A 24,100-nucleotide genomic window follows, 5' to 3' on the forward strand; every position below is an offset into this window, starting at 1 on the left:
GGTGTGAGGGTGACCTGCACTCTGAGGTACAGGCCTGAGAGAGAGAGAGAGAGAGAGAGAGAGAGAGAGAGAGAGAGAGAGAGAGAGAGAGAGAGAGAGAGAGAGAGAGAGAGAGAGAGAGAGAGAGAGAGAGAGAGAGAGAGAGAGAGAGAGAGAGAGAGAGAGAGAGAGAGAGAGAGAGAGAGAGAGAGAGAGAGAGAGAGACATGGTAGAGAGGTAGAGAGAGAGAGAGAGAGACAGAGAGAGAGAGAGAGAGAGGGCAGGGTAGGGTAGAGAGAGAGAGAGAGAGAGAGCATGGTAGAGAGGTAGAGAGAGAGAGAGAGAGAGAGAGAGAGAGAGAGAGAGAGAGAGAGAGAGAGACAGAGAGAGAGAGAGAGAGAGAGAGAGAGAGAGAGAGAGAGAGAGAGAGAGAGAGAGAGAGAGAGAGAGAGAGAGAGAGAGAGAGAGAGAGAGAGAGAGCAGGGTAGAGAGAGAGAGAGAGAGAGAGAGAGCAGGGTAGAGAGAGAGAGAGAGCAGGGTAGAGAGAGAGATAGGGAGGGATATACAGCCAAAGAGGGAGGGCAGCCACTTGGTGCACTCTTGTGGTTCTTGCAGCAGCGTCACAGCTGCTAGCTCTCTGACAGTGTTGCATCGCTCTCATATAACACACAGCGAAAAGCGCTCCAGACAAACATTACAGTATGTATGATTGGACTTATTTCAGAGGAATATGGGTTTGCCTCCTTTAAAAAAAGTTTTTCTTAACTTCTTGAATTTGTCGTTTTTTTCACTATCCTCTCCAGGGATCTATAAAACCAAGACAAAATAAGCAAAAAAGGATTGTTAAGTTTTTTGGATGCATTGCAATGACAAGACAACATGCTGTCACCGACATCAGAGGAACTTCTCACCAGCCTTTTTTGGTCTTTGGAGACATAGGAGACAGACATACATGAACCACTCATGGTGTTTGGAGGATCTGGACACTTACCAGTGATACATGAAAGCTGTGAAACATGTCAGCGGGAGATTTACGTTTGCTTGGAATGAACAAAAACGAGAGGGTGTGACATAGAGAGACCAAATTGTTATTCATTTGACTTTAAAAATGCTATTACGAAATGACGTTTTTTACTCTTAATACATGAAAAATCGATTTAACCTTTGTGTATGTCTTTGCTTATGAAGATGGATTTTAACTTGAGTAGCATAGTGTTCTACACGGTCAACAGCACTGTGACCCCCTTTCTCAACAATACAGGACCCTACCATCCTGCAGCGGGACCCTGGAGTTTACTATTGACGGTGATAATCATCATGATCATCGTGGTGGGCAACCTGCTGGTCATCATAGCTATAGCACGCACATCCCAGTTACAGACTATGACTAACATCTTCATCATGTCCCTGGCCTGTGCTGACCTCATCATGGGGGTCCTGGTGGTCCCTCTGGGGGCCACCATCGTGGTGACGGGGAACTGGCAGCTGAGTGACACCTCCTGCGAGCTCTGGACCTCCGTAGATGTGCTCTGTGTCACCGCCAGCATCGAGACTCTTTGCGTGATTGCAGTGGACCGCTATATTGCCATTACAAGGCCCCTCAGGCACAAGGTTCTGCTCAATAAGTGGCGCGCCCGACTAATAGTGTGTGTGGTGTGGATTGTGTCTGCTCTGATCTCTTTTGTGCCCATCATGAACCAGCTTTGGCGGGCAGAAGATGACCTGGAGGCATTGGTATGCTATCAGGACCCTGCCTGCTGTGACTTTGTGACCAACAGAACTTTTGCCATTATATCTTCTGTAGTGTCATTCTACATCCCTTTGCTCATAATGATATTTGTCTATGCCAAAGTCTTCCTCATAGCCACACGACAGGTACAGCTCATAGACAAGACCCGGCTCCGCTTCCAGAGTGAGTGCCCAGCGCCGCCGCCGACACAGCTGAGCCACCACAGTTGCAACATTTTGCCCTTGGGCTATGGCGGCAGCAGCAGCTGCACCAGCTCAGCTCGCAAGAGGAGCTCAAGGCGAAGGCCCTCACGGCTAACGGTTGTCAAGGAGCACAAGGCCCTCAAGACCTTGGGCATTATCATGGGCACCTTCACCCTCTGCTGGCTGCCTTTCTTTGTGGCTAACATCATTAACGTGTTTGACAGGAATGTGCCCCCAGGAGAGATCTTCCGCCTGCTCAACTGGCTGGGCTACATCAACTCTGGCCTCAACCCCATCATCTACTGCAGGAGCCCTGAGTTCCGCACTGCTTTCAAGAACCTGCTGGGCTGCCCCTGGTTTTCCACCCCACGATTAAACACCTTCTACAAGGAGATGCGGACACGATGCCCCTGCTTCCTGGGTTCGCTTGAGGCAGGGGCGGCCGGCTCTTTCCAGAAGCCCCCTGCTGCTGCCATGCCTGAGGGGGACGAGAGCCTGGCCAGCAGTCAGAGCAGCGACAAGAGTGAGGAGCCTTCCCCAGGACCCCCACACTCCAACGGAAACACACAGTTCAGTGAATTCTCCAAACCAGAAAATGAATTGTAAGTTTCCTATAGTTATCATCTAAAATCTTGCACACTACATTTTCTCATTCCACGATAAATACTTTAAACAACGCATTCTAAAAAAAACTTTTTTTTTTGGCAGTGTTGGATAATTATGTTTAAATTGCACAGATAACTCACATTTGCACTTATTAGCATTTACACCATTCGATTTGGTAGTGATAGATTATCTTGAGAAGATGCCATGGTCCATGTCTATACAAGCTTTTTGTTGTCATGCAAGGCAACTAATCTAATTCTCAACCCTCCAGTATCAAAGTGAATTAAAAAAGTGAACTGACATAGTATTACAGAGAAATTGAAAGATGACAGTTTTATGACAAAAGATGCAAGCATACTGTAAACCAAAGCAAGCACTGAACTTAAAAAAGTTTTGCTTGTAAAATAAGGACAGACCAAATAGGATGGGCAACAGAATGAAATCAACAGAAGTACCAGAATAGACATTCCGTAGATGCTATAAATGTTTACTCCTAATTCTCTTTCCAAATGTAGGCCTACTGATATCTGATCTTTTCCCTTCATAATGTTGCAATACATTACCATAGGTTGATTAAGCAATTTATGTGTGTGTGTGTGTGTGTGTCATGTGTCAACCATTCAATACATCTCTGAATGGAAAATAATAATGAAACAATGCTAAGACATCAGGAAGGGAGTGAGTGTACTCCTGCAATCCAGAGGGCATGTTTAGGATCGTATCTGTAGTTTTAGCGGTATTCCTTTGGGAGAGGGGATACCTTTGGTAAATCAAACAATCTCTTTGAATACTTCACTTACAGGTTTCGTAGAGCTCACTGGGCATGCAAATTCAATATGTTCAATATATATACATAATAATATAATATAATATGCCATTTAGGTGCTGGAACAATGTAGGCCTAACAATGAATGCACTCAATGCTTACATACTGAAAGATTAGCTGATGTAGGAATATTACAACATTATAACGTAATGTGAAATGTAATATGCAAATGTTCATTGTGTAGATCCATATCAAAGAAATTCATTTCAAGACTGTAGATGAACTTATAGTTGCTGCTACCGTATTATGTTACCTGTAATCTATCTTTGAATGTGGCACATTATACAAATTACTAACAGATTTCTAAGGGTTCTCTAAAAAACAAATCATTTCAAATCCCGATCAGTAATTTAGTGCTTCTGTAACTGTTTACCCTACTATACCCTTAAACACAACCTCTTGCTGTATCTTCGAACCTTCAATACCAATTGATTATCCATTTAGAACCTAAAGGTTAAGAAAATGGTAAGAAAACATACATCTTTAAATTAATATAGCTTTTTCTTATGACAAAAAGGATGGTATAATAAAAATATGCATAATAGTAAAGTACTGTAAGTCAAAACTAAACCCAATTAAAAGTCTCCAAAAGTGTGAATGTCTGATGTAGAGCAACATGAGCTGATGAACGTTTAGCCGTTATAGAGGAGCTTCCCAATAGAGTGAGTTGAGTGGTGTTTATGCCTCTGCTAGGGCCCCTCTGCAGCCTGTCCAACACCCCCCGCAGCTGATAAACCTTTATCACTGAGCCACAAGACTTCCGCTCACCGGGAGAGGCTGTTTACAAGACAAATAGTCATTGGGAGCACACACCAGAGCATGGTTTGGTTACAGTTGGACTGCTAAACATGTGTCTTACCAAACCAATCCAATTAGCAGAGATTCACTTATACTATACAGATGCAGGGATCAGGTTACCTTTTTAATGACTACCAATTCCCTCTAACAAGTTCATCCATAACAAGTGCCTTCACTCACTTCTGACTTCTCACTGCATCAGTTTACGGTTGAAGGGTAGTGGGCTGTGTTATCTATTTTGATCTTGTTCAGTGGGGTTCAGGGGCAGTTAGGACTCATTATGAGTGCACATTCTTCTCACACATGCAAATACTGGATCTAAAGATTACTTGAAAAGCTCTATAGCTGACAATTGTCTAGTAATATGAATAGGCCAGTGACAGTAATATATATATATTTATTTATATAAACAGTTAATTTGAATTGTCACATTTGTTCCTAAATGTTGCAATCTCTGAGCTCTTTAACAGATGCAATCAATGGGGCAAAGTATGTGGACACCCCTTCAAATTAGTGGAATCGCCTATTTCAGCCACACCCGTTGTTGACAGGTGTATAAAATCGAGCACACAGCCAGCAATCTACACAGACAAACATTGGCAGTAGAATGGCCTTACTGAAGAGCTCAGTGACTTTCAACGTGGCACCGTCATAGGATGTCACCTTTCCAACAAGTCAGTTCGTCAAATTTCTGCCCTGCTAGAGCTGCCCTGTTCAACTGTAAGTGCTGTTATTGTGAAATCGAAAAGTCTAGAAGCAACAACAGCTCAGCCATGAAGTGGTAGGCCACACAAGCTCACAGAACGGGACCGCTGATGGCTGAAGCGCGTAGAGCGTAAAAATTGTCTGTCCTCAGTTGCAACACTCCCTACTGAGTTCCAAACTACCTCTGGAAGCAACGTCAGCACAATTGTTAGTCGGGAGATTCATGAAATAGGTTTCAATGGCCGAGCAGCCGCACACAAGCCTAAGATCACCATGCGCAATGCCAAGCGTCGGCTGGAGTGGTGTAAAGCTCACCACCATTGGACTCTGGAGCAGTGGAAACGCGTTCTCTGGAGTGATGAATCATGCTTCACCATCTGGCAGTCCGACGGAAGAATCTAGGTTTGGCGGATACCAGGATAACGCTACCTGCCCGAATGCATAGTGCCATCTGTAAAGTTTGGTGCAGGAGGAATAATGGTCTGGGGCTGCTTTTCATGGTTCAGGCTACACCCCTTAGTTCCAGTAAAGGGAAATCTTAATGCTACAGCATACAATTACATTCTAGACGATTCTGTGCTTCCAACTTTGTGGCAACAGTTTGGGGAAGGCCCTTTCCTGTTTCAGCACAAAACGAGGTCCATACAGAAATGGTTTGTCGAGATCGGTGTGGAACAACTTGACTGGCCTGCACAGAGCCCTGACCTCAACCCCATCGAACATCTTTGGGATGAAATGGAACGCCGACTGCAAGCCAGGCCTAATCGTCAAACATCAGTGCCCAACCTCACTAATGCTCTTGTGGCTGAATGGAAGCAAGTCCCCGCAGCAATGTTCCAACATCTAGTGGAAAGCCTTCCCAGAAGAGTGGTGGCTGTTATAGCAGCTTAGGGGGGACCAACTCCATATTAATGCCCATGATTTTGGAATGAGATGTTCGACGAGCAGGTGTCCACATACTTTTGGTCATGTAGTGTATTTGATAAATTATACATATCACATACATATCATAAATATCAAAGCTATCGTTCATTAAGAAATACATGGAATGTGACATCTTTAATTAAACCCTGTGTAATTTGTTCATTCTGTACAGTACAGTCTTTTTTACTAGCATACATAGCAGCAAAGTAATCAAATTAGTTAATGTCCTCAGAATTTCTCATATCAAACAGTAATTCAGTCTAAAGAGGAACAGCTGCTTACTGCATTAGTCCTTTTGATGCGGCAGCACTACAGCATCTTGTAATAGTTATCACACACTCATTCTCTTTCATAAGCAGTGGTCTGCTCTGCAGTGGTCTGCTCGGGTATGGGTCAGGGGAAAGGTGATAAGACTGTAATGCGAGGGAAAACACTAATAGAAGAACACAACTTGTTCTGTGCCAATATTATCTTTAAGAATGGCAGTGGGGTATTTTTTTCAGAGAAAAATCTAGATAGATAGATTTTCAGTCAACACTTCACCTAACATAAAGATTAAAAAGCAACAGAGTTTTCCATTCTTCGAAGCAAAATGCCAGGATTTGCTTTGATTTAGATGTGAGAAAAGGTTTAGGCCTGAAATTAATAGAAATTAAACTAAAGATATTTCTAATTTTAAATGTGCCCTAATACTGTTTGATTATACAAGGCCAACACAATCAAGATTGCAGGTTCAATTTCTGGAGCACTATTTCATTATCTTCAATTGAGCCATTCAGCAAAGAGTGCATGCCTGTTTTGATAACAATTCAGCCAGACTGAGATAGAACAGGACAATTCAGCCATGGGACAAAATTACTGTATAATAGAGAGAAGCCGTTATCACAAAAAATAACATGTGATCATCATATTAATTAAGCATCAATAATGGCCAAGCCTCTATAAAAGCATGATAGAAGATAGGTTTGTTTTACAATGTCTTTGTAATCATTAGCTCAGTGGCACTAACTTTTGTGTTTTCCCTGGCACTAAAAGGTTGTGGCCTAAATGACCAACTGACAGAGTCATGCAGCTTTTCATGGAATAGCTTCGTGGGCCATGCCTGGAACAGTAATACTCATCTGATGGCTGATGGACTAAACTCTCTTTCTGTATGCTCCCAAGCAACTGAGACTGAGGCATGATCTCACCCCTTGGAGTGGTCCACGGCCAAATGCCTCAAAACATATTTATCCAAACACAATGTCCCTCAACAGAAACATGTAGTGTGTCAGACATTGTTATGAAATTCACCTCCCAAAATACAGCAAATGAAAGATTCCTAGAATTCCCATCACATGGATATCACATTAAATCCACAGAAATCCTGGGTTAAGAAGTTGCTGTGCGGCACCTATATTCAGATCAGTAATGGATTTAGTGCAATAACACTCACGAGGCGTCACAACAAGCAATGAAGGCCAACATGTTGTGGCAGTTTGAACTCAGACACAACTCTCTAATGGATATGTTCAGAGCAAATTGAATTTCACAGATTAGAGAAAGACACATTACACTGTATTTTCACCCTCTGAACTTGTGTTGTTGTTTCAGCTTCCAGTTGTTTGGCATGGCAACTACATCAGGCAAGAAATAGCTTTTGGAGAGTATCCACCAAGAGGAGAGGCAGTGGAAATATGTCCATCTGTGGCCCAGCCTAATATACTGAGTGACTCAGAGCACTTGCCACAATTGGCTTATTACTCCAAATAACTGAGTAAACATTTATACACACATTATATGACACCAGCACTATTTTCAACAGACATTGGTGATGTCCTGGCTTGAGTCCTAAATATCGAGCTACATGCTGAGTTTGTAATGCCACTCAGCTATGTGTAAAATCGAAATCCCTTCTCCTGGAGAGTGGAACGCAACGCTGTCTTAATATGAATAAACAGAAACATTGTACTCTGTTGTGCATAATTTGTCAGTAAAACAGCATTTGTCAGTTAAACAGTATTATCACCGGTATCAACGGTAAAAGGTCCAGTCAATATTTAGAAAGGCTAGTCATTACAGTTCATCTATGCATCTATTTCTCATAATGGTATCAATGAAATACACTGTACATACTTTTCAGTTATAGGCATGCAGGATGGCCACAGAAAATATGCTCAGCAATTAAGTTATATTGGTAAAACTAATGAAACAGAAATGTATCTGTTGACAGATGAATACAAGCCTTTTCATTCTGGCACAAATAAATCACATTGTACAATCTTTAACACAATGGTCACTTTTTCAGATTACAGCAGGTGACAAGAATTGTATATATAAAAAATGGTAAGGATTCTATACAATTAACATCTGCAACATGAATACCAGCAGCAGTGACATACCCAGGAATTTACCTGAACTGGCAGACATGTATGGAAGCTTATATACATTATTTCAAAGCTACCCATTTAGAGTTTAATCATTTGAGGTAAAGCTATGGTACTGTGCATTTTTTAAAATCACTAAATGTTTTGATGCCGGTCTAAGAGAGGCCATTGCAGTAGAGCTCTTTTCATGTACACTTGACCATGACAGTCCTTTTAAATATGTGAGCACTGCCACCAACTGAGCACCACATGCTAAATAAGTATTTTGTTGGATTAGGAAGAGATATTACCTCAGAGAGCATGAAATGAGGAACAGGATCAGAGAGGCATTATAATGACACTCTTCGACACTCATTGTCAATGAGAGCTGAGTATCTGATTAAATCCTACAGCATCATAGAGTAGGCCTAAATGGTGTGGTTTGGGAGTTGAGTAAGTAGTTTAGTATGGGATGCGTCTGAAAATGGTGGGAGGAGGTTGAAGTCAACGTTTTACTGCACTGTCTACAGCTGAATAAAGCTTAAAAAATTGGCAGGTAACTTAAATCAACTTAATCTCATTGATTGTTTCTTTCCAACTTACTGTACTGTTGATAGTAATGCCCGGAGGCCTGGAGAGAAAAATCTACGTGTTGGAAGGTTCTTAATGGTGAGGAACCATGTGCTCCAGGTGGTTCTTAAGAAACTGCAAACAACTTGATTGAAATATTTTAGCACCATCAATCATAGAAATCAACATATTTGGCACTTCCACTGTAGTGGACAGGATTACAAAATAAACCCTTTGCCCCAAACCTGCCAGGGGCAAGACCTCAATTGCTGACCACCTTCGCCTGTTGACGGGTACTGTAAAAGAAAATACACTTAACTCAAATGATGGATGTCTCTGCCTGAAACTTTGGGATGAAGCGAAAGCCAAATTTGAACTAGGCTTTCAACTACACAGGCAATTATTTCCCTCAGAGGACCAAGTGAAAGTACAGTACTTGCTTTATAAGGGCTAAGGGTACTTGAGTCGTATTTCATAAATTGTTTTCATTTTTCTGTAGATTTCTCCAGCAAAGCAATGGTGGGCATTGTTTATATTTTCCTGTGTAGACATGTACTGTAAGATTGATAGGATCAGAATCTCTGGCATTTTGAAAAAAGGATTGGTTGGGTATGTTTGGGGGAAAGAGAAACCTAGAGTACACACTACCATGAAGTGATTGATGGGGATAGGATGGGCATTAATCAATCAGGAGAGATATGTTCAAAAGCTCAAAATCAAATAAGCAGTAAAACGAACTGCTATTTTTTCCCAGTATGAAGTGAACGCAAATCCCACAATGTTCAATACATTTATGTAGGCTACACATTTCAACCTCCTCCCACCATGTCAGAGTAACCTCTCACAAAGGGCATTTGCCAAGTCAAACAAACACATAATCTCCTGATGAGACAGTTAGTTGGCCTTCATGTCTGGATGCTTTAACAGTAAAGGAACATGTGCTTGGGATTGAATGGGAGGATGGGATGAACAACAAGTCTGATCTGGCAAAGTAAATGTAAATGACAAGTGACACGATCAAATAAGATGGTTGGATCAATTTTAGGGTTGGATCTCAATGCTTTGAATTCCATTCCATCATTTTGTAAAAATAATATTTTCCAAAGAAGTGATGTCTTGAATATACAGTCTCAATGCAAAGATCTCTTCATCTTCTCCAAGGCTGGGAAAACAAAACACATTTTATTATTTTAGGGGATAAGTATAGATCAGTCATATTCACACGAATCTTTGAAATTCAATTTATTTTGTAATGTGTTTTTGGAGGTAGAGTCGATATTTCACCATTGCTTACAATAACCACTTTCTGCTGGCTCTGAATTTCTCTTTATTATAACCATTACAGTAAAATGTGCTTAGTATATTTTGGCTAATAGGGCATCAACATTCCTCAAAGGTAATTATCTTGCAAACCAAAATGACATTCTTAATACTCATAGGCTTTAACAAAGTCTGGAATATGACAGTGTCAGAGAATATGAAGTATGACAGGAATATGACTCAATACAGTAAGCTCAAAAACGAATTTCTCCATGTTAACTCAGTTTCACATTACAGGAATTGGACAGGTGAAATATTTGGAATTGAATCTCAATAAATTGACTGCAACAGTGACTTTCACAACTGACTGAGCAGAGATTGGAATGGCTGAGATGAGACTGCACAAAGGAAAACCAAAGGAGATGGCAGACGTGCTGGTCCTGGTGAATATGGGCAAGGAAGATTGGCTGCTGTCAAAACCCTGAGAAGGAGAACTGGACTGGGTAGTTTGGGTTGGCTGGTCTGGACTTTGGGAGCAGCACCAGTTTAAAGGTCCTGATCACAAGACCTGAAGACTAACTGTGTTAACACACCACCCTGCCACATGTTGGTAGGCCTGGGACTGTGAGGATAGCTCACTGTTCACTGCAACACAGCATTCAATAAATCATCATCATGAACTGACTTGTCATCCGCTACCACCAACACGCTCACAGCATACTGTGTACAATAGGATAGACTCTTCCTTGACAACCAGAAAGGATTTCAGTAGCTCTTAGGATGTGAAACAGTAATACACTGTGTGTTATATATGGTCAAAAGTGGGCAATCAGAATACATTTTGTACATTATCTAATGCTAAATTATGTATTTATTTATTATATCCCCACTTTATCTGTAAATGCAAAACTTGTCAACTTAATACAGGAATATCATGCCATATGTCTTTACTGTCCAGTAATGTCCATAGTGTAGCAACAGGTTTTCTATTCAGTTTTCATGTCGTCAACCTCTTCACTGCCAAATCAACCTAGTTAAAAACTGCAACTGAAATATAAGTGTTCTGATCAAGGCCATTAACATATTATTTTAGAAATAGTGATATGTAACTAAAGATATCGTTTGCACTAAACTGTCAATTATGAATGTAAGGCAATGACTGCCAATCAATCCATGAACACCTAAGACGATTTGGAGCATCAGCCACACTAAATTTACCAGCACAACTATCAGGTGTACTGACCCACAGCCAAATGACGTCCTCATGGTGCTTCGTACACACAGCAGAACAATCTGCATCTCTGCCATGAGTCACTAATTGCAGATATTGCATTGACCCATAAGATTTACTAACACTTCCTTGCATCTTGTGCAGCGTATTTGCTCATAACTTATTTATTGTGTGTCATTGTTGATGCTATAGAATGTCATACCTGTACAAAAATGTGTTTATTGTTTATTTTTATACAGCAGTGAAGCAGTGAATGAGTGTGATGTTATTCCCAAAAAGAACATTCATTAAATATTGGTATGAACTAAGTCATTATAAATTATGACAATTGGTACCTCTGCAAACCTTTCACTAAACATATGACTGTACAACTGAAATAAATGACAAGGTTTCCATGATCCTTCTCACTTTTATGAATGTGTGAAAGAGTGGGCACAGAGAGAGAGAGACAGAGACAGAGAAAGAAAGAGAGTGAGTCAGCGAGTGAGTGAGTGAGAGAGACAGACATAGTTAGAGACAGAAAAAAGAGAGGCAGACAGACAGACAGACAGACAGACAGACAGACAGACAGATAGACAGACAGTAAGAGTGAGAGTGAGAGTGGAGGGAGAGTGAGAGGGTGAGAGAGAATTTTGGCTGTAGAGAAATACATTTGGATGTAGTCTGTCTCTCACTCTAGGGGAATAAGCCCTGGACCGCATAACGCTCACAGTAACTGTGTGGGGTTGAAAACACTCATGCTACAAAAACATCCTTATCTCCTCAACTCCTTGGGATGGAAACAATTATCCGGATTGGCGTTCAACTCGATTCCTATCAGATAATTCCTTTTACAGTTGGGTTTTTTAAAAGTGGCAGGCCGATAAAGCCTTCATTAATCACACACCAACCTACTGTACTAGTCATCTACAAGGAGAAACAACCCCTCACTGCTATATAACCAGTGGCGTGTATTCATGGATGCCAAGGGAGGCCAGGAATCCATAAAAAATGTACCAATAAAATTAAAATAAATAAATACAAAAATTAATTTTTCGTCTCTGTTTCATAATTTTCCTTCAATTATCAAGAGGCTGAATGTATCTCACAGGATAGCGAGCGAGTGAAACAGCGCCCCTCTGTCTCTCTACGTGTAGGCCATCTATCTGCTGCTGTTTGGTCCAAACGAGTATGACATTGTTGCCGCCCATAGCATTGAAGGCCAGTTTTTCTTCTTATTGGTTATAGAGCAAACAATGCAATTATCACAACACATAGGTTGTAATATGGGGGGGCTACGTGTAGGGCCAACATGATCTCAATGAACAAGCACAAGCAAAATACAGTTTGGTATGAGGACAATGATGATGCTATGGTCACATAACCACAGATTAAATCAATCATCCTACACAGATAGTCAATGGTTGGGTCTAAATAGCCCACTTGCGTCCTAAATAGTAGGCATTTTGGGTATGCAAAAAATATTGTTATATAGTATGTGAAATTTCACAAATGTAGTATGCTTTAAATGTCAGGATGTCAAACTCTTTTCGGCTTTTCATTTAGTAGAATTCGCTGCACACTATTGAGGATGAGAATCGTCTTTCAAGACCGACTTGTGTTTGACAAAACGCTGTACCAAACTGAACGAATGGCGGGAATCAACGTAATTGCACATTAGATGACGCATTCTAAGTAGGATAAGCCTATATAACTGTCTTGCTTTGGTCCCCCTCCTCGCCCCAACTTGGGCTTGAACCAGGGACCCTCTGCACACATCGACAACAGTCAACCTCGAAGCTTCGGTACCTATTGCTTGCAGAGCAAGGTAAACAACTAATTCAAGGTCTTAGCGCGCACTGCTAACTAGCCAGCCATTTCAAACCGGTTACACCTAGTATGCTGATATTTGTTGCTTATGCTGTGTTTTTAACCAAATGGGAAGGTATTTACCACAAACGACTGGGAAGAATCCACTTGAACGCCCCTCCAACTCGTAATTACTAGTGGGAAACTTGTCTATCATGCCTGAGTGGGGACTTCTCCCACATGCTGACCTCTGACGTCACCCAAGCCAAAGACCATTCAATCTGCTATCATACGTCAAGCGGTACCAGTGTACCAAGTCCGGAACCAACAGGGCCCTGAACAGCTTCTACTCCCAAGTCATTAGACTGCTAAACAAGATTGCTAATTAGCTAATCAAATGGCTACCCAGACTACCTGCATTAACCCTTTTTTGCAACAACTCTCTTGCACTGACTCTATGCACACACACTGGACTCTACCCACACAAACTCACACTGACACCCCACCACACACATACACTACATACGCCCATACACACATAACATGCACACACATGCATACTGACGCCACACACATATTCATACACACACACAAACACTCTCACACCACGTATGCTGCTGCTACTGTGTATTATCTATCCTGTTGCCTAGTCACTTTACCCCTACCTACTGTACATACTGTAGCCATGCTATTTTTACTCCTTATTGTTATCTGTGTATTTATTCCTTGTGTCACTATTTCTATTTTTATTTTATATGTATCTTTAACTCTGCACTTTTAATTTATGGTTGACACAGATGGTTGGCCATTAGCCTGGTATTTATGACTTCACAACTGGTAATTACCTTTCCACTTACATTGACATTTTAGTCATTTAGCAGACGCTCTTATCCAGAGCGACTTACAGTTAGTGAGTGCATACATTTTTCATACTGGCCGCCCGTGGGAATCGAACCCACAACCCTGGCGTTGCAAGTGTTCTAAATAGTATGTAGAACAATTACATTTACATTTACATTTTAGTCATTTAGCAGACGCTCTTATCCAGAGCGACTTACAGGAGCAATTAGGGTTAAGTGCCTTGCTCAAGGGCACATCGACAGATTTTTCACCTAGTCGGCTCGGGGATTAGAACCAGCAACCAACAAGAATGTATTCACACAGTGAAGTGCAGTCATACAGTAGGTCAGGGGGAGTATTCAAGAGGCCATCTCATAACTACAACTGTGATGCATGCATACTAGATGATCAATGAGGTTCTTATGAATCTATTGGATCTTGTGAATCTATTGACATCAAAAGAAGATTAAATTAGGTCAATTGTTAAGAGAGAACAAACATGAGTTTCATCATTCAAACTGGCCACCAAGATCAAAAGGGTACCAACGTGTTATATTCTGTGAAGAAGGGTTATAACAAGAATCAGGGGATCAAGTATACCTACTGCAAATGGAGAGAACACAATTTACTTAAACATGCAGTGCCACCTAGTGTACAGCTGAGTCTGAACAATCTGCCTCAAATGTTGTAAGTGACCACAAATGTGAGCTTTTATTTGCTCTGTAATGATGGGCACCAAGTTCACACTTGTTCAATGCGAAATGTAATGCATTAAACGTGAGAAGGGACAGTAGCTCTATATGTTACATTTCTATCTGTAAAGTTCTGAAAAGTCTCGACCCTCTAACATGCAAATTATCATAAAAGGGTCCTTCAATCAGCAACCTATGTCTACACTTGCTACTATACTGGGATTCAATAGGAACACTTCTGTGTCGGCATCATCAACGCAGTCTGACTCCGAGTGCTTTGGGTAAAGGGCCTTGAGTATAATGGTTGATTATGCCTTACTTTACAAAGGGCCAATTTCGTTTGAATGGTTCAAATGTTCAATCAGGAGCACGGAGTTCTTAGAACATGGAGTAAAAATTTTCCTTTTAAAAGCAGCATTTAAAACCATTCAAAATAGTGTATAGCCTGTTGACATGGGTGGCATATTTTTTTGGTTCCGTTTAACCTAATTCATATTTTTCAATTGTCTCTTCTGTGGGTTTCTACAGTTGGTTTTGAGTAACAGGAGCAGGGCGCCATGTTTAAAAAAGCTAATTTTTGTTTCGATAGGCCTACATTTTTACGATATTATATTGCCAAAAAGTGAAAAGGACATACTTTCATTAAAGGAAAGCAAACGCCACAATTGTACCTGTGGTTGTACGCTTCCTGGAAAATTGCAAAATTGAAGATTACGTAATTGTTTTAACCTAGGAAAATTGCAGCTCAGTGTGGATGCGAAGCCTACTCGGCGCAGAGGTTAATGACTGCCTGAAATAGAGAGCGAAAGGATCGTTACTAGTTACCACAACCACTAAGTCCTAAAACCAGCCTATTTCTAAAAATGTATCTTCTTAAAATGTGATTTTAAACTTAACCCTAACCTTATCCATACTGCTAACCTTATGCCTAACCCTCACCTTAAATTAAGACCAACAAGCAACATAAAAAAAAAAATAATAATTGTACGATATCCAATGTTGACTTTATGGCTGTGGTAACTAGTGGAAACCGTTTACATTTATAAGAGAATGGAAGAAGCCATCCATCACAGACGTTGCCAAGATACAGTATCTACGTTGCATGTTGTGTAGCTAAGCAACAACCATAAACAAAGGCTTGGGGGCTTGCAGAGTGCTGACAGAACAGGATGATGAAAATAAAAAGATGAGGCAAACCTGTAATACTGATGGTGGAGCGGGTTCCACTGAAAATGTTCAAGCCCGGGATATTACTCATCTCTCCATATTCGTCGACACTCCAACTGCCGCACCGAATCCTGAAACCAAGCTATTGGCTGACTTCAAGAAAGACACTCATCTCAGCAAAGTGTACTTGGCGGGAAGAGGTGAGTTAGCTCGTGTTTTCAGGTGGCTGACTTCTATGCATCTCATTAGCGTTTGTTGTCACTGACACTAGTGTTTGGAACTTGTGTTTTGAGTAAGAACCACTGACTGAGTTTGCCAATGAATCATTTTCAACTAGACTAAATGGCAGAATATCACTATTGATCAAATCATATATATTTTATAATTATTTAGTTAAGCTTCCATGTGAAGTTACTATTTTAGGCTAGTATAGTACAGCTTATTCTAACCTAAACATTAAAATATTTACTGCATAACAATTTTTTGGGACCTCAGAGTATCTCAACAAGGAAGGTCAGACCTCTGTGCGCCCGCTCATTGGGAAAATAATGCAACAGATCGGCACAGACCCCACTCTCTGTCCAGAGTATCCATCATCCTTTGGCCTTCCAGAATTCACCAGGAGAGCAACAGAATTGGTTTTGGGCAGGGACTGCCATGCCATCGTGGAGAACAGGGTAATGTTGGATGCCTACTGTAAATGTTCCATGGATCAACTTGACCTCAAGTGTGATCCTCACAGTTTTCTCATACAGTAGGTGGCTTGCTGATTTGTAACTCAAGGTTATTAAACTGTCTTTAAACAAGCACTGCACCAAGCCATCAGTAAAGAACAGCCATCTGGACACAAAGATAGGCCTTTCACAAGCTCAACGGCAGCATAACCTATGTAATTACACTTTGGCCACCCCTTCCTTATCCACACACTAGTTTTTATGTAATCAATCAACATCAGCTTGTAAGTGGCATCGGATAATACATTATGACTGTGACTGTATTGATTTTACCCCCCTCCCCTGTGCTCATTATACTGTAGGTGTTGGGTGTGCAGACTGTGGGCTGTACTGGGGCTGTTCGTCTGGGGGCTGAGCTCTTGAAGCACTGGTACAATGTGAGCGGTGTCTGGTGTGGGCCAATCTATCTCTCCTCCCCCTGTGATGGTAAGTAGCGGCTTACCAAACTATTATCACAAAATAAGCATGCACATAGTAAAAAGCACAATCCCAAGGGTAGAGCAATATAGAATTGGTATTGCTGATGATATTGGTGCTGAAGCTCTAGTGATCATGTTCCTTTCTGCAGACTCCTTGGCTGGTATCTTTGAGGCAGCAGGGATCCAGGATGTCCGTCGGTATCGGTATTGGGATACAGAGCAGAGGGGTGTGTGTGTGCAGAAAATGATGGAGGATCTGGAGATGGCTCCAGAGCAGAGTGTCATTGTTCTGTCTGCTTCTGCTCACTGCCCTACTGGTTCAGACCTCTCCCAGAAGCACTGGAGACTCCTCACACAGTTTATGGTGGTACTGCTCCATAACCCAACTGTTTTTACAGTCTTTAGTAATGTAATGGATGTTATACATTCGACATTTTAGTCATTTAGCAGACGCTCTTATCCAGAGTGACTTACAGTTCATGTATTCATCTTAAGATAGGTAGGTGAGACAACCACATATTACAGTTGTAGTAAGTAAATGTTTTCCTCAATAAAGAAGTTATCAGCAAAGTCAGTTATCAATGTTGTTTTCTTTCTTTGGAGGTCCTGGCATCAGTATATCCCAGGGAGTAGCATTTCTACAGTATAAACACTTCTTATAGTAGTCCTCTTCAGTATCCTCATGCTCTCTCTCTCTATTCTTCTCTCTGCATCTTTCTCTCTTCTATACTCCCAGAGGTGTAGGTTTTTCCCTTTCTTCCTGCTGCCTGCACAGGGCCTATGCCATGGGGACCTTGAACAAGACGCCTGGCCAGTGCGTCTGTGTGCCTCTCTGGGGATGGAGCTTCTGTGTGCCCAGTCCTTCTCCCACAGCTTTGGGCTTTACGGTGAGCCACTTCAAGGGTTCACTTGCCTCTTAGTGTATTAACAACTGATGTCTCTTGCTTTCATCGAATGTGACGATTGTAAGATCCTCAGGACATACATAGACTGACAGTAAATCTCTGGAAGGAAATACATTTTCTTATTTTGTCCTTACTGCAGGCGAGCGGGTTGGACACCTCTTATGTGTCCTAAAGCAGAGCTCCACACTGCTAGCTGTTCAGTCCCAGGCCGAGAAGCTGGTCAGGGCTCTGTGGTCCCGGCCATCTGTCGGAGGAGCTCGTGTGGTTGCCACGGTGCTCAGTAACCCTGCCCACCATGTGGAGTGGTAAGTTATTATGGATAGTCTATGCTTCAATAGCATTGTCTGCAAGGCTTCTCCAGTATAAAATGCGAGAATACAAAGTCTCGTTACAGTACGTGGGACTAATGCTTCATGATAAGTTAAATAGACCTCTGTGTAAATCCTTGTCCCAGGCAGGAAGGATTGAAGAGTATGGTGGAGAGGGGCATGCTGGTCAGAGAGAGGTTGAGAGAGAAGCTAAGGCTTCTTGGATGTCCTGGCAGCTGGGATCACCTGATCCAGCAAGGTGGACTGTACTGTTGCACTGGGCTGAATGGTGAGCAAACCATCTTAAGCCCCGTTTCCACTGGCACTTAAAATTTGGGCCAAATTCGACCTGGCTCGAATGGAATTCTCAGATTCGAGCTGGGTCGAGGGAAACCCGGGCCAGCGCAGCCCAGTTTCACAACTGGTACCAGCTGGATTAGAATTGGGGCTGGTGATGCCATTACTATGCAACCACCAAGCTGATCACTGCTGGATGCTGACACACAGTGTTGCCATGTTCGCGTTTTTTTGTGCAATTGGGCTACTTTGAAAATGATGTCGCGGGTAAAAATGTATTGGTCGCGGGTTGCGGGTATTTGGGATATTCCTAAATTGCACTGCGGCCGCCATGTCATTTCTCTTAAAAATATATAGATTTCACTGTGACCTGTTGCTGACTGTCAGGCAGTGAGGCAGGCTGTTGCTGTTGCTGAGTGAGTGGTGTGTGTGTGTGTGTTGAGTGAGCGAGAGGAGAGGGAGCAGCACGCGCACGTTGTGACAGGCTATTTAGATTGTCATTATGGAGACACCTATTTCCAACCCTTTTTCGTAAAACATTAATAAGCTAGAACTGATGCACATCAAGAAATAATGGGGACAAAGCAATGGAAAACGTCTTTGGGCACACTAGAGCGCACTACATACAGTGAGGGAAAAAAGTATTTGATCCCCTGCTGATTTTGTACGTTTGCCCACTGACAAAGACATGATCAGTCTATAATTTTAATGGTAGGTTTATTTGAACAGTGAGAGACAGAATAACAACAAAAAAATCCAGAAAAACGCATGTCAAAAATGTTATAAATTGATTTGCATTTTTATGTGGGAAATAAGTATTTGACCCCTCTGCAAAACATGACTTATTACTTAGTGGCAAAACCCTTGTTGGCAATCACAGAGGTCAGACGTTTCTTGTAGTTGGCCACCAGGTTTGCACACATCTCAGGAGGGATTTTGTCCCACTCCTCTTTGCAGAGCTTCTCCAAGTCATTAAGGTTTCAAGCCTGACGTTTGGCAACTCAAACCTTCAGCTCCCTCCACAGATTTTCTATGGGATTAAGGGTCTGGAGACTTGCTAGGCCACTCCAGGACCTTAATGTGCTTCTTCTTGAGCCACTCCTTTGTTGCCTTGGCCGTGTGTTTTGGGTCATTGTCATGCTGGAATACCCATCCACGACCCATTTTCAATGCCCTGGCTGAGGGAAGGAGGTTCTCACCCAAGATTTTACGGTACATGGCCCCGTCCATCGTCCCTTTGATGCAGTGAAGTTGTCCTGTCCCCTTAGCAGAAAAACACCCCCAAAGCATAATGTTTCCACCTCCATGTTTGACGGTGGGGATGGTGTTCTTGGGGTCATAGGCAGCATTCCTCCTCCTCTAAACACGGCGAGTTGAGTTGATGCCAAAGAGCTCCATTTTGGTCTCATCTGACCACAACACTTTCACCCAGTTCTCCTCTGAATCATTCAGATGTTCATTGGCAAACTTCAGACGGGCATGTATATGTGCTTTCTTGAGCAGGGGGACCTTGCGGGTGCTGCAGGATTTCAGTCCTTCACGGTGTAGTGTGTTACCAATAGTTTTCTTGGTGACTATAGTCCCAGCTGCCTTGAGATCATTGACAAGATCCTCCCGTGTAGTTCTGGGCTGATTCCTCACCGTTCTCATGATCATTGCAACTCCACGAGGTGAGATCTTGCATGGAGCCCCAGGCCGAGGGAGATTTACAGTTATTTTGTGTTTCTTCCATTTGCGAATAATCGCACCAACTGTTGTCACCTTCTCACCAAGCTGCTTGGCGATGGTCTTGTAGCCCATTCCAGCCTTGTGTAGGTCTACAATCTTGTCCCTGACGTCCTTGGAGAGCTCTTTGGTCTTGGCCATGGTGGAGAGTTTGGAATCTGATTGATTGATTGCTTCTGTGGACAGGTGTCTTTTATACAGGTAACAAGCTGAGATTAGGAGCACTCCCTTTAAGAGTGTGCTCCTAATCTCAGCTCGTTACCTGTATAAAAGACACCTGGGAGCCAGAAATCTTTCTGATTGAGAAGGGGTCAAATACTTATTTCCCTCATTAAAATGCAAATCAATTTATAAAAAATTTTGACATGCGTTTTTCTGGATTTTTTTGTTGTTATTTTGTCTCTCACTGTTCAAATAAACCTACCATTAAAATTATAGACTGATCATTTCTTTGTCAGTGGGCACACGTACAAAATCAGCAGGGGATCAAATACTTTTTTCCCTCACTGTACATTTGCTAGGAGGTGGTTTAAACTGCATTCTAATGTTGATTTTGCCCAAAGAAAACGGTATCAAGCGAAGTGTTTTATGCATGTTCAGTTCTTGGTTCTTGGGGGCTGCCGGAGTGGAAATTTGAAATGGAAGTTATGGAACTCCCTCGCGTGGTTCTTTTTATGGGGAAAAGTCCTCCATGAAACTGACAGTAAATGTGGACAATGATACATTTGCCTCTGTTGGCTCGCATTCCACCCCCGGCTTCTTACCCATTTAAAGTTTGAGAATAGGTAACTTTAAGCATCAGTTGTCAGAGCAGCTTACCGATCACTGCACCTGTACACAGCCCATCTGTAAATAGCCCACCCAACTACCTCATCCCCATATTGTTATTTATTTTGCTCATTTGCACCCCAGTATCTCTATTTGCACATCATCTTCTGCACATCTATCACTCCAGTGTTAATACTAAATTGTAATTATTTTGCACTATGGCCAATTTATTGCCTTACCTCCATAACTTACTAGATTTGCACACACTGTATATAGATTTTCTATTTTTCTATTGTGTTATTGACTGTACGTTTTTGTTTATCCCATATGTAACTCTGTGTTGTTGTTGTTTTTAGCGCACTGCTTTGCTTTATCTTGGCCAGGTCGCAGTTGTAAATGAGAACTTGTTCTCAACTGGCCTACCTGGTTAAATAAAGGTTAAATAAATCAAAATAAAAAATATCAAGTAGCCTATTAATGTACATGACATTGTAGACTACCATTTGATACAATAAATATGTTGAAATGACGATATCACTGGAGTCATTGCAAATCAATGTGCCACTTGTGTAGCCTACCTGGAGCTGGCAAACCAATTTAATAAATAGCCTATAACTTCAGTTCATTGTTGTTGTAGCCATATGTTATTACGCAATTATTAATGCACATGTTTAATTAATTAAATTGGAAGTTATCAAAGCTCTATCGCAATTGCCAATCAGTTGTTAGAACGCATTAGATTGACGGTAACAGTAGTCAGATTAGGCTACAGGTTAAAATAATAATAATAATAATAAACACTGGCTGTTATTGACAAGCATATTCAGTATATATACACTACCGTTCAAAAGTTTGGGGTCACTTAGAAATGCCCTTGTTTTCGAAAGAAAAGCAATTTTTTGGTCCATTAAAATAACATCAAATTGATCAGAAATACAGTGTAGATATTGTTAATGTTGTAAATGGCTATTGTAGCTCGAAATGGCTGATTTTTAATGGAATATCTACATAGGCGGACAGAGGCCCATTATCAGCATCCATCAGTCCTGTGTTCCAATGGCACGTTGTGTTTGCTAATCCAAGTTTATCATTTTAAAAGGCTAATTGATCATTAGAAAAACCTTTTGCAATTATGTTAGCACAGCTGAAAACTGTTGTGCTGATTAAAGAAGCAATAAAACTGGCCTTCAGCTGGAGCATCAGCAATTGTGGGTTCGATTACAGGCTCAAAATGGCCAGAAACAAAGAACTTTCTTCTGAAACTCGTCAGTCTATTCTTGTTCTGATTGCCAAGAAACTGAAGATCTCGTACAACGCTTTGTACTACTCCCTTCACAGAACAGAGCAATCTGGCTATAACTAGCTGTAACATCATTACAGGTTATGATATTCCTTCTTAATTGGCTCAATAACGTTATGGAAAAGGTTTAGTTGTTTAAATATGGCAACTCCTCTCTTGCTGTGAAAAAAATTATCTGGGCTAGTTTTCAGGCCTTTTTGGCGGGTTTTGAGTGGTCGTTGTTCTGAAAATGTTAACTAGACCTGGCAACCCTACTCAGACATGACACGAATTACCACCATAGTTGGATCCTTCATTCATTTTTGCACTATACAATAAACTTTTATGAGAATAGTCAGCCCTCAAATGCTAGGTGCCTAACGTTAGCTAGCAAATCAGAGTTGAAACAAGCTAGCTAGCTAGCAGCTAACGTGAGCTAGCATTTTAGCTGGCCAGGTCGTATTGAAAGCTAGATAGCTAGCTGGTTTGCTTGGTTAGCTAGCTAGCTAATAGCCAATGCCATGGCAATCAAGGTAGGAATTAAACTAGCTTGCTAGCCTGTTATGCTAGCGATGACACTAACCGTTTAGTTAGCTTGCTAGCTAATGTCAGCAAGTTAAATACATGGCTCTGTGTCTGGATGGCACTGGCAGGAATATGGGATAATGTTAGCTACAGCATGGTGAGGGTGAATGAAATTCTTCAACATCTTGCTAACTAGCTAGCAACATTAGCGAAGCCAGTTGCAGTCACATATTGGCTACCTAACAACATTACATAATTTCTCATTTCTGGAGGCAGTGGAAACGCAATTTGAGCTAGCCCACCAAGGCCAGTCCAACTTGGGTTGACTTTAAAGTGCCAATGGAAACAGGGCTTTAGTTAAGTTCAGGATTTGTCATCTTTCAAACAATTCAAACAGTGGTAGGACACTGTACCCGTCTATGGGCTTGATTCAATCCGTGTCGCTGAAGTTCAGCTCTATAGCACACTTAAAATGTAAAGGTAATTTCCATTGAGCTGGCATATACAGCGTTTACTGTGAATGTAGTCTGTGAACGCGGAACTATAGCACTGAACTTCAGGGATACAGATTGAATCAAGTCATATATCAGCATTTTAAAAATGGTTTCCACAAACAACGTAGACTATTTATGCATTGCAACTTCCTAGACCTTAAGTTTTCAGTGTAAGAGTGTTTGAAAACATCAAGACAGGTTGCTTTTGTTTCTTTGCATTATCTAGCATTATCTAGCTAGCTTTTGGTGTCAGTAATTTTATCTCACAATCTCACACTTCATTCTCAAATATATTCTTTATATCATTAGCAATGATGTTGTACAGTTTTCTTGAACTGAATTCTACCCCTTTTAGCCAAGCTGAGCCGTGCTTCGTAAAAGCTTCTGCTAAATGGCATTTACTGTATACTGTATATGTCCATGACCTCTATCCTGTTTATTGTACACCTAGGTACCAGTAATTTACGTAAGTGCTATGTTCCATGTTGAATGTCCTTTCCTTAATATTTGATTATGATCTCTTCACCTGTCTCCTTTAGTCCAACAAGTGGAATTCCTGAAAAAGAGGAGACATATCTACCTGCATCCCAATGGCTGTCTGAATGTGAGTGCTATCAACAGCCGTAACCTAGACTATGTAGCTGAGTCCATCCACCTGGCATTGACCTCTGTCTTCTGACGTCCATTACAATACCTGTTGACAGCCTTTCTAAAATCCTTATTAAGCTGAACTAAATCATGTGAAGGAAGCATCTTGATGTCACATACAGTACCAAACGAATTAGGGCTGGATGCATAAGGAAAATGGCTGTTAGTTAACATTTATTGAAACAAATAAACAATAGACTTTAGAAAGGTAGAGTGTAACATCCAAGCTTTCAATTAGAGGTAGGGATTAGGGAATATGAATTATGGCAAATGGTATTTTCAACCTACATAGCTGGAAAATATTGTAGGCATATAGTTGTGGTGTGGTGGTCCCG

General features: G+C 41.4%; 2 protein-coding genes across 4 annotated transcripts; both read left to right on the plus strand.

Annotated features, from left to right (window-relative positions):
- The first annotated feature begins 620 nt into the window (after window positions 1-620).
- LOC311144666 (beta-1 adrenergic receptor-like) lies at window positions 621-11,654 on the plus strand. 3 transcript variants are annotated; one of them, XM_084180733.1, is made up of 4 exons: window positions 625-678; window positions 783-2,513; window positions 8,058-8,095; window positions 10,243-11,654. In XM_084180733.1, the coding sequence occupies exons 2-4, from the start codon at window positions 1,150-1,152 to the stop codon at window positions 10,314-10,316; spliced, it is 1,476 nt and encodes a 491-aa protein (XP_084036859.1). In that variant the 5' UTR covers window positions 625-678; window positions 783-1,149; the 3' UTR covers window positions 10,317-11,654. The 3 variants fall into 3 exon arrangements, with proteins under 3 accessions (XP_084036861.1, XP_084036860.1, XP_084036859.1); XM_084180735.1 differs by lacking the exon at window positions 8,058-8,095 and having other exon boundaries at window positions 621-2,513; XM_084180734.1 differs by lacking the exons at window positions 8,058-8,095; window positions 10,243-11,654 and adding an exon at window positions 7,364-8,049 and having other exon boundaries at window positions 621-2,513.
- A 4,028-nt stretch (window positions 11,655-15,682) lies between these two features.
- got1l1 (glutamic-oxaloacetic transaminase 1 like 1) lies at window positions 15,683-23,796 on the plus strand (the record flags this gene model as incomplete). The annotated part of the gene is made up of 8 exons (XM_084180197.1): window positions 15,683-15,863; window positions 16,159-16,340; window positions 16,700-16,823; window positions 16,966-17,183; window positions 17,553-17,703; window positions 17,861-18,026; window positions 18,176-18,318; window positions 23,657-23,796. The coding sequence occupies 8 exons, from the start codon at window positions 15,683-15,685 to the stop codon at window positions 23,794-23,796; spliced, it is 1,305 nt and encodes a 434-aa protein (XP_084036323.1).
- Between the last annotated feature and the right edge of the window lie 304 nt (window positions 23,797-24,100).

Source organism: Coregonus lavaretus, assembly GCF_964263955.1.
Source record: "Coregonus lavaretus genome assembly, chromosome: 17".
NCBI classification, from domain to species: domain Eukaryota; kingdom Metazoa; phylum Chordata; class Actinopteri; order Salmoniformes; family Salmonidae; genus Coregonus; species Coregonus lavaretus.